The sequence below is a fragment of the Hyla sarda genome, chromosome 1 (assembly GCF_029499605.1).
Source record: "Hyla sarda isolate aHylSar1 chromosome 1, aHylSar1.hap1, whole genome shotgun sequence".
NCBI classification, from domain to species: domain Eukaryota; kingdom Metazoa; phylum Chordata; class Amphibia; order Anura; family Hylidae; genus Hyla; species Hyla sarda.
The window spans coordinates 431,627,495-431,642,663 of NC_079189.1; the positions used below are offsets into that span (position 1 = coordinate 431,627,495).

Genomic DNA, 15,169 nt, shown 5'->3' on the forward strand with positions numbered 1-15,169 from the left:
CAGATGGTAATAATTGTGTGATGTGACACTGCACTCTGACTTCTATTTCCATTGCAAATGTTTAAGCCTTAATTCAATACTGCCCAGTGGCATTCATGGTTGTATCATTAACATATGAATGTATATCATTTATATGTATGATACCTAATGAATGCTGATATAATAAGAATAAAAACCACTACTTCCATGGACAAGGGCCTGGAAAATAACACCTTGGTCTACCCTTGGTGTTGAATGTCCATTTCTCTGAGAAGGTATTGAAAGAGCTTTATTCGTCATTCAGTCGTCATTACATGTCATACAATAAATTACAATCGCACAAAGCATGACAGTACAATATACAGCACAGGTTTCCTAAGCTATACACCATACCACATGCTACACTAACACTCCGCTCCATCACTCAATATCGAAGAAACAAATTCAAAAATCAATAAAATATTACAGTCTGTGATCAGGGAGGGGCGTGGGGTCAAATGGGGGTAGGGGGGAGGGAGGATCACAGGGTCAAACTACTGGGCAAACGTATGGGGAGGTAGGGGAAGCAGAGGGGCGTTAATCCTCTTCTTCATCGACATCCGGACGATCCAAGATACAATAGTCTCTAAGCTGGCTGTGGCAGTCCTGGACGGACATGTCCTCCCTCTTGTAGATGAGGGCAAAAGAAGCCTGCAGCAGAGTGGGAAATCGGGGACTCCCTTCCCTCCCTTGTGGGGCTCCTTGTACATAACAGTCCATTTAACTCTGTCCATTTTGCCCCAGATGAAGCGAAACACGGTCCGGGTGATGGCCCTGCAAACGGTGGCAAAGGGGGGCCAGGCCTGTGTGGTGTACTGTAGCACAGGCAAAACTTTACTCCGCAAGACAAGTGTTTCGCCCTCAATCGAGAGATGTCTGGTACTCCAAAGTGCGATCTTTGAGTTCATTTTAGCGAATCGGTCTTGCCAGTACTTGAGGGCCGCGCCTTCCATCCCGAACCAGATTCAGAGGATTTGAATGGTCTGGTTTAACAGTAAAAGGGTACGGGTGGAAGAAGCCAGGTGCCATTCCCCGAAGAGCATAGCTTCCGACATCCCGCAGTTGACTTTTGCCCCTGAAGCTCTGCCGAAGTCCTTGAAGGTCTGGACGAGTGCAGTCACCAAATGCCGATCAGCGCAGAAGACGGTCACATTGTCCATGTAGAGTGAGCACTTGACCTTGTAGCGATCTGGTCCCGATGCGGTGTTCCCTCTGATCTCTCCATTCTGCCGGATAGACTCAGCGAAGAGCTCTATAACACAAACAAAAAGAAGAGGTGAAAGAGGGCAGCATTGTCTGACCCCGGAAAGTACAGGAAAGGGGTCAGTCTTCCAGCCGTTCACCAGCACCGTGCTGCAAATGTCAAGATAGATCACGTTAACATACAAGCATCTTCCCCATACCCAGTTTGCGCAAAGCCCTGCCCATGAAAGCATGAGAGACACGATCAAACGCCTTCTCCTGATCCAGACTGACCAGGGCGGCGCAGGCACGACGGTCCTGGATGTAATGGACCGTGTCTCTCACAAGGGCAAGGCTGTCGGCAATCCTGCGACCGGGAATGCCGCAGGTCTGGTCCGGGTGGACGATCTGCCTGATGACAGACTTCAGCCTGTTGGCTAGCACCTTGGCGAGGATCTTGTAGTCCACGTTCAACAGAGAGATGGGACTCCAGTTTTTCAGGTCACATCTCTCCCCCTTCCGCTTATACAAGATCGTGATCATCCCTTCCCTTAATGATGGAGGCATTCTGCCCCACACCACCATCTCCTCATACACCTCCAACAGATCCCAGCTTCTGTGGGTTCTCCAGACTTCTTTCCAAAAACATGTCGTAGACAGGGTTCTGTGGCACAACGAACCGCTGGTGGACCTCTGGGTCAGCGAACAGCTGCTCCACCGTCTGTGCTATGGCCTTCTCCATCTACTCTTCTTCATCATCTGAATGCAGGGGAGTCTTGCAGGCCTCGATGATCTTCTTTTTTTTAGGATTCAACTTCTGCGTCAAACTACTGGGCAAACGTATGGGGAGGTAGGGGAAGCAGAGGGGCGTTAATCCTCTTCTTCATCGACATCCGGACGATCCAAGATACAATAGTCTCTAAGCTGGCTGTGGCAGTCCTGGACGGACATGTCCTCCCTCTTGTAGATGAGGGCAAAAGAAGCCTGCAGCAGAGTGGGAAATCGGGGACTCCCTTCCCACCCTTGTGGGGCTCCTTGTACATAACAGTCCATTTAACTCTGTCCATTTTGCCCCAGATGAAGCGAAACACGGTCCGGGTGATGGTCCTGCAAACGGTGGCAAGGGGGGCCAGGCCTGTGCGGTGTACTATAGCACAGGCAAAACTTCACTCCGCAAGACAAGTGTTTTGCCCTCAATCGAGAGCTGTCTGGTACTCCAAAGTGCGATCTTTGAGTTCATTTTAGCGAACTCTAGACCTCATGTGGTTGGAGTGTGTCAGCAGTTCCTGCAAGAGGAAGGCATTGATGCTATGAACTGGCCCTCCCGTTCCCCAGACCTGAATCCGATTGAGCACATCTGGAACATCATGTCTCGATCCATCCACCAACGCCATGTTGCATCACAGACTGTCCAGGAGTTGGCGGATGCTTTAGTCCAGGTCTGGGAGGACATCACTCATAAGACCATCCGCCACCTCATCAGGAGCATGCTCAGGCATTGTAGGGAGGTCTTACGGGCACGTGGAGGCCACACACACTACTGAGCCTCATTTTGACTTGTTCTAAGGACATTACATCAAAGTTGGATCAGCCTGTAGTGTGGTTTTCCACTTTGATTTTGAGTGTGATTCCATATCCAGACCTCCATGGGTTGATAAATTTGATTTCCATTGATAATTTTTGTATGATTTTGTTGTCAGCACATTCAACTATGTAAAGACGAAAGTATTTCATACGATTAGTTAATTCATTCAGATCTAGGATGTGTTATCTTAGTGTTCCCTTTGTTTTTTTTTGAGCAGTGTACATAGCGATATATCTGTTTTGTATGCATTTATTTCTAATACATAGTTGCTTATACGACTACAATATATTAACTTATAGTGACGTCTATCTTCCTAAGCAATTTTTTTCAGTATTTGCATTTTTTGCCCCGTGACATTTTGCTCAAGTGATATATGATCAGTAATGTTTTTTTGTATTCTATACATTCCTCCTACGTCCAACTTTTTCTAGGTCTCTAGAGCAGTGGTTCTTAACCTGGGTTCGATCGAACCCCAGGAGTTCGTGAGTCAGTCTCGGGGGTTCGGCGGGGGAAGTCGCAACAGGACAGACAAACCAAGCAATTGGTTGGGGCCCCGAGCTGGCCCGGAGCCCCGAGCAGAGCCAGTGTTTGCCCGTCCTGTAGCGACGGGGCAATACCCCCCATCACTATTAACTCCCTGCGGACCTGCATTAAGTTTAAAAATGCAGGGGCTGCCGGGACATAGCGCACGCCGTTACGTTACTGACGTCCCGTGCGTGCGCCCATGGAAACGAAGGCGCCGAGGACTGGAGGATAGAGAAGGAGGAAGATGCGCGCTGGCCAGCTTGGTAAGTGACCAGCAGCACGTCATCATCGGTGCTCCGACCACCAATCCCGAGACCTACTGCTATAGCCGGAGCGGTGGTCAGAGCACTGAAGTGGGCAGTACACAGGCATACAGCCTCCAGCCATACACTGTATATGGCTAGAAGCTGTATGTCTGTGGGGAACACTGCCTACATCAGTGGTCTTCAACCTGTGGACCTCCAGATTTTGCAAAACTACAATTCCCAGCCAACGGATGTCCGGGCATGCTGGGATTTGTAGTTTTGCAACATCTGGAGGTCCGCAGGTTGAAGACCACTGGCCTACATAATGTGGGGGAACACTGCCTGCCTAATGTGGGGGAACACTGCCTACCTAATGTGGGGGAACTCTGTCTGCCTAATGTGGGGGAACACTGCCTGCCTAATGTGGGGGAACACTGCCTGCCTAATGTGGGGGAACTCTGTCTGCCTAATGTGGGGGAACTCTGTCTGCCTAATGTGGGGGAACACTGCCTGCACCTAATGTGTGGGGGAACACTGCCTGCCTAATGTGGGGGAACTCTGTCTGCCTAATGTGGGGGAACACTGCCTGCCTAATGTGGGGGAACTCTGTCTGCCTAATGTGGGGGAACACTGCCTGCACCTAATGTGTGGAGGAACACTGCCTGCCTAATGTGGGGGAACTCTGTCTGCCTAATGTGGGGGAACTCTGCCTGCCTAATGTGGGGGAACACTGCCTGCCTAATGTGGGGGAACTCTGTTTGCCTAATGTGGGGGAACACTGCCTGCCTAATGTGGGGGAACACTGCCTGCCTAATGTGGGGGAACTCTGTCTGCCTAATGTGGGGGAACTCTGTCTGCCTAATGTGGAGGAACTCTGTCTGCCTAATGTGGGGGAACACTGCCTGCCTAATGTGGGGGAACTCTGTCTGCCTAATGTGGGGGAACACTGCCTGCACCTAATGTGTGGGGGAACACTGTCTGCCTAATGTGGGGGAACACTGCCTGCCTAATGTGGGGGAACTCTGTCTGCCTAATGTGGGGGAACACTGCCTGCACCTAATGTGTGGGGGAACACTGCCTGCCTAATGTGGGGGAACTCTGTCTGCCTAATGTGGGGGAACACTGCCTGCCTAATGTGGGGGAACTCTGTCTGCCTAATGTTGGGGAACACTGCCTGCCTAATGTGGGGGAACACTGCCTGCCTAATGTTGGGGAACACTGCCTGCCTAATGTGGGGGAACACTGCCTGCCTAATGTGGGGGAACACTGCCTGCCTAATGTGGGGGAACTCTGTCTGCCTAATGTGGGGGAACACTGCCTGCACCTAATGTGTGGGGGAACACTGTCTGCCTAATGTGGGGGAACACTGCCTGCCTAATGTGGGGGAACTCTGTCTGCCTAATGTGGGGGAACACTGCCTGCACCTAATGTGTGGGGGAACACTGCCTGCCTAATGTGGGGGAACTCTGTCTGCCTAATGTGGGGGAACACTGCCTGCCTAATGTGGGGGAACTCTGTCTGCCTAATGTTGGGGAACACTGCCTGCCTAATGTGGGGGAACACTGCCTGCCTAATGTTGGGGAACACTGCCTGCCTAATGTGGGGGAACACTGCCTGCCTAATGTGGGGGAACACTGCCTGCCTAATGTGGGGGAACACTGCCTGCCTAATGTGGGGGAACTCTGTCTGCCTAATGTGGGGGAACTCTGTCTGCCTAATGTGGGGGAACACTGCCTGCCTAATGTGGGGGAACTCTGTCTGCCTAATGTGGGGGAACACTGCCTGCACCTAATGTGTGGGGGAACACTGCCTGCCTAATGTGGGGGAACTCTGTCTGCCTAATGTGGGGGAACACTGCCTGCCTAATGTGGGGGAACTCTGTCTGCCTAATGTGGGGGAACACTGCCTGCACCTAATGTGTGGAGGAACACTGCCTGCCTAATGTGGGGGAACTCTGTCTGCCTAATGTGGGGGAACTCTGCCTGCCTAATGTGGGGGAACACTGCCTGCCTAATGTGGGGGAACTCTGTTTGCCTAATGTGGGGGAACACTGCCTGCCTAATGTGGGGGAACACTGCCTGCCTAATGTTGGGGGAACTCTGTCTGCCTAATGTGGGGGAACTCTGTCTGCCTAATGTGGAGGAACTCTGTCTGCCTAATGTGGGGGAACACTGCCTGCCTAATGTGGGGGAACTCTGTCTGCCTAATGTGGGGGAACACTGCCTGCACCTAATGTGTGGGGGAACACTGTCTGCCTAATGTGGGGGAACACTGCCTGCCTAATGTGGGGGAACTCTGTCTGCCTAATGTGGGGGAACACTGCCTGCACCTAATGTGTGGGGGAACACTGCCTGCCTAATGTGGGGGAACTCTGTCTGCCTAATGTGGGGGAACACTGCCTGCCTAATGTGGGGGAACTCTGTCTGCCTAATGTTGGGGAACACTGCCTGCCTAATGTGGGGGAACACTGCCTGCCTAATGTTGGGGAACACTGCCTGCCTAATGTGGGGGAACACTGCCTGCCTAATGTGGGGGAACACTGCCTGCCTAATGTGGGGGAACACTGCCTGCCTAATGTGGGGGAACTCTGTCTGCCTAATGTGGGGGAACTCTGTCTGCCTAATGTGGGGGAACTCTGTCTGCCTAATGTGGGGGAACACTGCCTGCCTAATGTGGGGGAACTCTGTCTGCCTAATGTGGGGGAACACTGCCTGCGCCTAATGTGTCTTAATGGTTTTGTTCTTTTAGTGTACGTTCCCACCTGGCGTATTTGCTGCGTATTTGCTGCGTATTTGCTGCTGCATATTTTATTTTCCCATTGAAGTCAATGGGTAGGAAAATACGCAGCAGCAAATACGCAACAAATACGCAGAAAAATATGCCAGGTGGAAATGCACCCTAATGGTTTTGTTCATTTTGTGCACCTATGTATAAATATATACTTAAATATATACCTCCTATGTTTTGAATTAGAAAAAATCATATATTATTTTTCCAATTAAGAGGGGTTCAGTGAATGCACAAATGAAACTGGTGGGGTTCAGTACCTCCAACAAGGTTAAGAACCATTGGAGTAGAGTATATTTCATAACTGTTATATTTTAGGGTGTCATTATAGTTACATTCCATCTATTCCATAGTTTGTGGCTTTATGTGGTGTAGTTAGACCCTGGAGCACATCTTTTGAGCACTCCTTCTGGGTACCGTTACAAGCAAACATGCTAGACTGTTTTGTGAGTATAAAATGGGCTTTATGCCATTAACAATTTGCCATGACTAAGAGCTACTGTTAGGTCGAAACACGTCAGCGTTTCAGTGTATACTTTTATTTCTTTTCGTATCCATAAGATTTCAACATGTTTTCATCAAAAGTGATGTTTTAATGCACGAGAAGATTTCTCAAATCCTCGGAGGAGCTGGAGGCACACCTTCTTCTTTTTCCATTGTGATCCTTGGATACGGCCTACTCTCTGTCTTCCTGGCTCTCCTGAAAATTGCCATCCAGATACTACTAACGCAGCACACTGGTGAGCTGATTTAGGAACTATTTCTATTTTTTTCTCATTTGTTCAAGTGTGTGCAAATTTTGTCGCACAACATGCTACCACAACATATACAAGCAGCTTACCAAGGCTATAGTAGTTGGGTCAATTACATTCACTAAACTGCTTCCATGCTTAAGAATTAGTGGAAATTTGTTTAAGTAACAGCATCCCTCCCCTTATTGTGCCTTCTGGCCAGACAGCAGCACATGTCATGTTTCTGGACTTCTCTGAAATAGGTCCAAGTGGTGAGTAAGCGCTGACACATGACCCGCTCACCTCTGGCGAGTGCATAGACCACACAAACAAATCTCCTAGGAGGCCATTAATGTTGGAAGCTGTATGTCTATGTTACTTTATACAAATACATCTATTATTGAGAAATTCTTGTAGAGCAAGTATGCAAAAATATATTCATGAAAGTTTCAGAAGGGCTCCTAAGTCAGTAACGTAATGCTCAACCCCCCCCCCCCCCCCCAGATAGTTTTTACAAATACGCACATGTGGTTAGCAGATGTGTAGAGATATTGGTGAGCAATGTGTTTGGCTTCTTTTAATATCCGCGCAACCTATGTGAGCAGAATATGAGAACTGAAGTATATGCAAGAAAAAATTATACAGTAAGACCGCTTTTTTATTTTCTTAGATTTGGCTTCAAAGAACTACATTAAAACAACATGTATGAAAGTATTATATGGGTGTGTTCATGCTTCAGATTTTGACATGGATTTTGTCTTAGACCCTGTGTGTTCCATGTTGAAATCTGCATCTCTAAAAGAAAAATAAATGACATGTCACTTACTAATACAGTTTCTTCCAGAAGACATGGATTAGGTGCCTTGAATGGATCTAAATCGACATCTAAAATCAAGGCAAAATCTACAATATACAGGCCCAGATTTATCAAACAGTGTGAGGGAAAAAGTTGAGTGATTTTCCCACAGCAACCAATCACAGCTCAGCTAATGAGCTCTGGTAAAGTGAAACCTGAGCTGTGATTGGTTGCTGTGGGAAAATCACTCAACTTTTTCCCTCACACTGATAAATCTGGTCCACAGAGTGAAAAACTGTTATACCCCATGTATTGTGTGTCAACAAGTTCTAAGTGTGATTTGACACTATAGGCCGGATTTACTAACGTGATCCTGACTCTTTTTATCAGTTATGCGACACAATTTGTGTCGCACGCCCTCTGCGACACTTTGTGTGACACATTTTACTGGTAAAAACCCGACAGTTTTCCAAGTATAAAGGGGCGTGGTTTGCATAATTTTTTTAAACTTTTTGTTTGTTAACCCATTAACAACCATGAATGTAAAGTTATGTCCTGGTGCAGAGTTACTTTGCTCTATTTATTTGCTTTATGCTTTATTTTTCCTGTGCGACACTTTTTTTTTTTTTTTGCACGACCGATGAGAACTGGGCCAAAAGACAGCTGCTTTGGCATTTAATTGAACCAAAAGAAAAGCCTGGAAAAGTAGGCGTGAAGTCCTGAAGTATGGCCTAGGAAGTGGGCTATGGTTATGATCTGGTTGGAACAGTCATGAGTGCAGTTGTCTGACCCAGTAGAGTGAAAGGTACAGGGTAGGTGGGATCTATAGTAACAAGATTATGGGTGGGGTGGCCATGTTTAGCATCTGAGGGAGAATCCCTCCTCCGGATGGCTTAAGCTGCTTTGGAATTTGATTGAACCAAAAGAAAAGTCTGGAAAGGTAGTCTTGAAGTCCTGAAGTATGGCCTAAATATTGGGCCTGAGGTTATGATCTGGTTATAGTAGTCATGAGTGCAGTTGTCTGGCCCAGTAGAGTGAAAGGTAGAGAAGGTGGGGTCTATAATAACAAGACTATGCCCCTAACAGTTGTGATTTCCCAGTACAGGACATGGTCCTGTACTACCCTTAGGCCCTGTCAGGTTGAGACCCTCAGTGACCTGGGGGCTCCCCTGAACGGTCGACCCCTGTTGTTTCCAGAATGTTGTGCATATCACTTTAATGCCTAGACAATATCCTTATATATAGGTAGTACAAAGGACCTGTGTAAGTCTCCTCCAAGAGAGCACCAGCTTAACCTATGACCTGCAGCTTGACCAATGGGCTTTAGTCCAGCCCCCCCCCCCCCACTATATAAAGGGGCGGCCATTACAATTCACTCTCTTAGCTCTTACCACCTGCTACCTGACTGAGCACAGCAACCACCAGAGATCGCAGTGCAAGTGATCAGCATCTGGAAGACCCCAAAAGCTACTGTCATTCCAGTAAGTCTCAAGTCTATGTCTGCTGACACTGAAACTAGTCAAGTCCTGCATATAGTCAAGTCAAGTCCAATCTCGAGTCAAGTTAATTACAAGTATATTGGTCCAGCAAGCTGCGAAGTCCTCTGGGTCCTGGCCACCTCTCTGGGAAATCTGGCCTTAGCTGTGAAGATGATTCCATCTGTCTTATACTCAGTAAAGCCTCCGTTTGACCATAACTGGTTGTAGACTCTCATTTCACTACCAGCAACTGGGATAGTGGAGAAATGGGGCATGTGGTGTTCCGGAACCCTAAAACCACATTGGCGTCACGAACACTAGGGGTTAACAACATCTTTCCCCCAGGATTAATACCATCTGATCCCACCACTCACACCGCTACACCCGTGGTCCCGCCATACACCCGTGGGTCACCACACAATATTTTGGCAGATAACTATATTGGGATCAGAGCTCTTAAAAGTAGGATCTGAATGAGAGATGAAGTCACCAGATAAACAGGGGAAAGTGTGAGAAGGATTTGGACCTTTGGGAAGTAACATAGACCTGAGAAGCACTCCTGTGCTGAGTACAGGGGACACAAACTAATTTAATACTATTGGATTATGTTATGTTATGAATTCTTTTAACATTTCATTTCTAATATTCATGCAATAGGGCCATTTTGTGAGATAATAACTACTAAGATTTGTGCCTTAACTGAGAACTGTAACCACAAAGATTACTGTGCTACTGTATGTAAAGAGTTATTACATAATCATGTTCTATTTCAATAACATTGGCCTGATATTGTCTTCATTGAAAGTGGATATCATAGAAGAGACCAAGAGAAACATATGCTACACACTAACATACATACATTAAATACAACAGGCCAGACAATAGAGCATTACAGAAGAAGGGAGAACTCGTTAATGTGAAGGGAAATCCTATTTTACTAGGATGTAAGCAATGATTCCTGTTACCATATACCTGTTAGCAATGATTCCTCTTACCTTAAAGGAGAACTCCGGAATATAAAAATGGTCGCCCATAGTGCCGGCAGTAAAAAAATAAAGATGTACATACCTTCCTCCGCTCCCCCGGGGCCTCTGGTAAACGGCTCCGGTCTCCGCCGCGATCCACTTCCTGGTTGCCGGTGGTCGGATGAATCATACTGCGCTCAGCCAATCACCAGCCGCAGCGAAGTCAGACTCGGCCGGCGATAGGCTGAGCGGCAGTGTGAAAACGCTTCAGGACACAAAATTCTTCACTACACAGGCACCTGCGGCCGGGGCCGAAAACGTCACACTGCCGCTCAGCCTATCGCCGGCCGAGTCGGGACTTCGCTGTGGCCGGTGATTGGCTGAGTGCAGTAAGACTCTCCGACCACCGGCAACCAGGAAGTCGATCGCGGCGGAGACCGGAGCCGGTTACCGGAGGCCCCTGGGGAGCGGAGGAAGGTATGTACATCTTTATTTTTTTTACTGCCGGCACTATGGGCAACAATTTTTATATTTCGGAGTTCTCCTTTAACTCCTTAAGGACAATGGACGTAAATGGATGTCCTGATGCCCTGGTACTTTATGCAACAGGACGTACATTTGCATCCTGTACAGGATGCAAACACTGGACTGATGCTCATATCATGCCCAGCAGGTCCCGGGACCCACCGGTAATGGCGGACATCAGCGATCGCGCTCAGATCCCTCAGATGCCGTGATCAATACAGATCTGTGGGGATCCCATCATCCAACATGGCAGCCGGAGGTCCACTTACAAGCTCTGGCCGTCATCCTGAGGTCTTCTTTCTTGGTTTGACAACGAGCAGACCAGAGAAGAAGAAGATTGCCCATAATACTGATCAGTGCTAAGCACTGTTCAGTATATGAAATCTAATGACTGCTATAAATAGTCCCCTATGGGGACTATAAAAGTGTAAAAATAATAGTGTGAAAAAGCTCCTCCCCAAAAAAATTTTTAATGGCCCCTTTTTCCTATTTTATCCCAAAAAGCGTTAAAAAAAAGTAATTAATAAACATATTTAGTTTTGGCGCGTGCGTAAATGTCCGAACTATAAAAACGTAATGTTAATTATCCTGTATGATGAATTGCATAAACGTTAAAAAAAAGTCACATTTTATTCAAAATAAAACATAAAACTTATAAAAGCGATTAAAAAGTTACATATAAGCAAAAGCGGTACCAATGAAAACTACAGATGTCACGATGCCGGCTGGCAGGTAGTGGATCCTCTGTGCCAGAGAGGGATTGGCGTGGACCGTGCTAGTGGACCGGTTCTAAGCCACTACTGGTTTTCACCAGAGCCCGCCGCAAAGCGGGATGGTCTTGCTGCGGCGGTAGTGACCAGGTCGTATCCACTAGCAACGGCTCACCTCTCTGGCTGCTGAAGATAGGCGCGGTACAAGGGAGTAGGCAAAAGCAAGGTCGGACGTAGCAGAAGGTCGGGGCAGGCAGCAAGGATCGTAGTCAGGGGCAACGGCAGAAGGTCTGGAAACACAGGCAAGGAACACACAAGGAACGCTTTCACTGGCACTAAGGCAACAAGATCCGGCAAGGGAGTGCAGGGGAAGTGAGGTGATATAGGGAAGTGCACAGGTGAACACACTAATTGGAACCACTGCGCCAATCAGCGGCGCAGTGGCCCTTTAAATCGCAGAGACCCGGCGCGCGCGCGCCCTAGGGAGCGGGGCCGCGCGCGCCGGGACAGAACAGACGGAGAGCGAGTCAGGTAGGGGAGCCGGGGTGCGCATCGCGAGCGGGCGCTACCCGCATCGCGAATCGCATCCCGGCTGGCAGCGGAATCGCAGCGCCCCGGGTCAGAGGACGTGACCGGAGCGCTGCCGCGGGGAGAGTGAAGCGAGCGCTCCGGGGAGGAGCGGGGACCCGGAGCGCTCGGCGTAACAGTACCCCCCCCTTGGGTCTCCCCCTCTTCTTAGAGCCTGAGAACCTGAGGAGCAGACTTTTGTCTAGGATGTTGTCCTCAGGTTCCCAGGATCTCTCTTCAGGACCACAACCCTCCCAGTCCACTAAAAAAAAAATTTTCCCTCTGACCTTTTTGGCAGCTAAAATTTCTTTGACCGAGAAGATGTCCGAGGAGCCGGAAACAGGAGTGGGAGGAACAGATTTGGGAGAAAAACGGTTGAGGATGAGTGGTTTGAGAAGAGAGACGTGAAAGGCATTAGGGATACGAAGAGAGGGAGGAAGAAGAAGTTTATAAGAGACAGGATTAATTTGACACAAAATTTTGAAAGGACCAAGATAGCGTGGTCCCAACTTGTAGCTAGGGACACGGAAGCGGACATATTTAGCGGAGAGCCATACCTTGTCTCCAGGGGAAAAAACGGGGGGAGCTCTTCTTTTCTTATCCGCGAACTTCTTCATGCGTGATGAAGCCTGTAAGAGAGAATTTTGGGTCTCTCTCCATATGATGGAAAGGTCACGAGAAATCTCATCCACAGCGGGCAGACCAGAGGGCAAGGGAGTAGGGAGGGGGGGAAGAGGGTGACGGCCGTACACCACGAAAAATGGGGATTTGGAGGAAGACTCAGAGACCCTGAAGTTATACGAGAATTCGGCCCATGGGAGGAGATCTGCCCAGTCATCCTGGCGGGAGGAAACAAAATGTCGCAAATAATCACCCAAGATCTGGTTAATCCTTTCTACTTGTCCATTGGACTGGGGATGATATGCAGAAGAAAAATTTAATTTAATCTTGAGTTGTTTACAGAGAGCCCTCCAGAATTTAGACACGAATTGGACGCCTCTATCCGAGACAATCTGCGTAGGCAACCCGTGAAGACGAAAAATGTGTACAAAAAATTGTTTAGCCAACTGAGGCGCAGAAGGAAGACCAGGAAGAGGGATGAAATGTGCCATTTTGGAGAATCGATCAACGACCACCCAAATAACAGTGTTGCCACGGGAAGGGGGTAAATCAGTAATAAAATCCATACCAATCAGAGACCAAGGCTGTTCGGGGACAGGCAGAGGATGAAGAAAACCAGCGGGCTTCTGGCGAGGAGTCTTATCCCGGGCACAGATAGTGCAGGCTCGCACAAAGTCCACAACATCCGTCTCCAGAGTCGGCCACCAATAGAAGCGGGAGATGAGTTGCACAGATTTCTTGATACCCGCATGACCTGCGAGATGGGAGGAGTGACCCCATTTGAGGATTCCGAGGCGTTGGCGAGGAGAAACAAAGGTCTTTCCTGGAGGAGTCTGCCTGATGGAGGCAGGAGAAGTGGAGATCAGGCAGTCAGGTGGAATGATGTGTTGCGGAGAGAGTTCAACTTCTGAGGCATCCGAGGAACGAGAGAGAGCATCGGCCCTAATGTTCTTATCGGCAGGACGAAAGTGAATCTCAAAATTAAATCGGGCAAAGAACAGAGACCACCGGGCCTGGCGAGGATTCAGCCGTTGGGCAGACTGGAGGTAGGAGAGGTTCTTGTGGTCGGTGTAGATAATAACAGGAGAACTTGATCCCTCCAGCAGATGCCTCCATTCCTCAAGTGCTAATTTAATGGCTAGAAGCTCTCGATCCCCGATGGAGTAGTTCCTCTCCGCTGGAGAGAAGGTCCTAGAGAAAAAACCACAAGTGACAGCATGCCCGGAAGAATTTTTTTGTAGAAGAACAGCTCCAGCTCCCACTGAGGAGGCATCAACCTCCAATAGGAAGGGTTTGGAAGGGTCAGGTCTGGAGAGGACGGGAGCCGAAGAAAAGGCAGACTTGAGTCGTTTAAAGGCGTCTTCTGCTTGAGGAGGCCAGGACTTGGGATCAGCATTTTTTTTGGTTAAAGCCACGATAGGAGCCACAATGGTAGAAAAATGTGGAATAAATTGCCTGTAATAATTGGCGAACCCCAAAAAGCGTTGGATAGCACGGAGTCCGGAGGGGCGTGGCCAATCTAAGACGGCAGAGAGTTTGTCTGGATCCATCTGTAGTCCCTGGCCAGAGACCAAATATCCTAGAAAAGGAAGAGATTGGCATTCAAACAGACATTTCTCAATTTTGGCATAGAGTTGGTTGTCACGAAGTCTCTGAAGAACCATGCGGACATGCTGGCGGTGTTCTTCTAGATTGGCAGAAAAAATTAGGATATCGTCCAGATATACAACAACACAGGAGTATAACAGATCACGAAAAATTTCATTGACAAAGTCTTGGAAGACGGCAGGGGCGTTGCACAGTCCAAAGGGCATGACCAGATACTCAAAGTGTCCATCTCTGGTGTTAAATGCCGTTTTCCACTCGTCCCCCTCTCTGATGCGGATGAGGTTATAGGCGCCTCTTAAGTCCAATTTAGTGAAGATGTGGGCACCTTGGAGGCGATCAAAGAGTTCAGAGATGAGGGGTAAGGGGTAGCGGTTCTTAACCGTGATTTTATTAAGACCGCGGTAGTCAATGCAAGGACGTAGGGAGCCATCTTTTTTGGACACAAAGAAAAATCCGGCTCCGGCAGGAGAGGAGGATTTACGGATAAAGCCCTTTTTTAGATTCTCCTGGACGTATTCGGACATGGCAAGAGTCTCTGGGGCAGAGAGAGGATAAATTCTGCCCCGGGGTGGAGTAGTGCCCGGGAGGAGGTCGATAGGGCAATCATAAGGCCTGTGAGGTGGTAGAGTCTCAGCTTGTTTTTTGCAGAAAACATCCGCGAAGTCCATATAGGCCTTAGGGAGACTGGTTACTGGAGGAACCACAGAGTTACGGCAAGGGTTACTGGGAACCGGTTTTAGACAGTTCTTGGAACAAGAGGACCCCCAACTCTTGATCTCCCCAGTGGACCAATCCAGGGTAGGGGAATGAAGTTGAAGCCAGGGAA

At 48.5% G+C, this 15,169-nt stretch overlaps 1 protein-coding gene across 1 annotated transcript in view; it reads right to left on the minus strand.

Moving 5' to 3' along the window:
* Positions 1–7,939, minus strand: part of PXN (paxillin) — a 50,158-nt gene extending 42,219 nt beyond the window's left edge. The window contains exon 1 of the mRNA XM_056529925.1: positions 7,900–7,939. Coding sequence (XP_056385900.1) covers positions 7,900–7,924 — 25 coding nt within the window. The 5' untranslated portion in view covers positions 7,925–7,939. The remainder of the gene's footprint in view (positions 1–7,899) is intronic.
* Between the last annotated feature and the right edge of the window lie 7,230 nt (positions 7,940–15,169).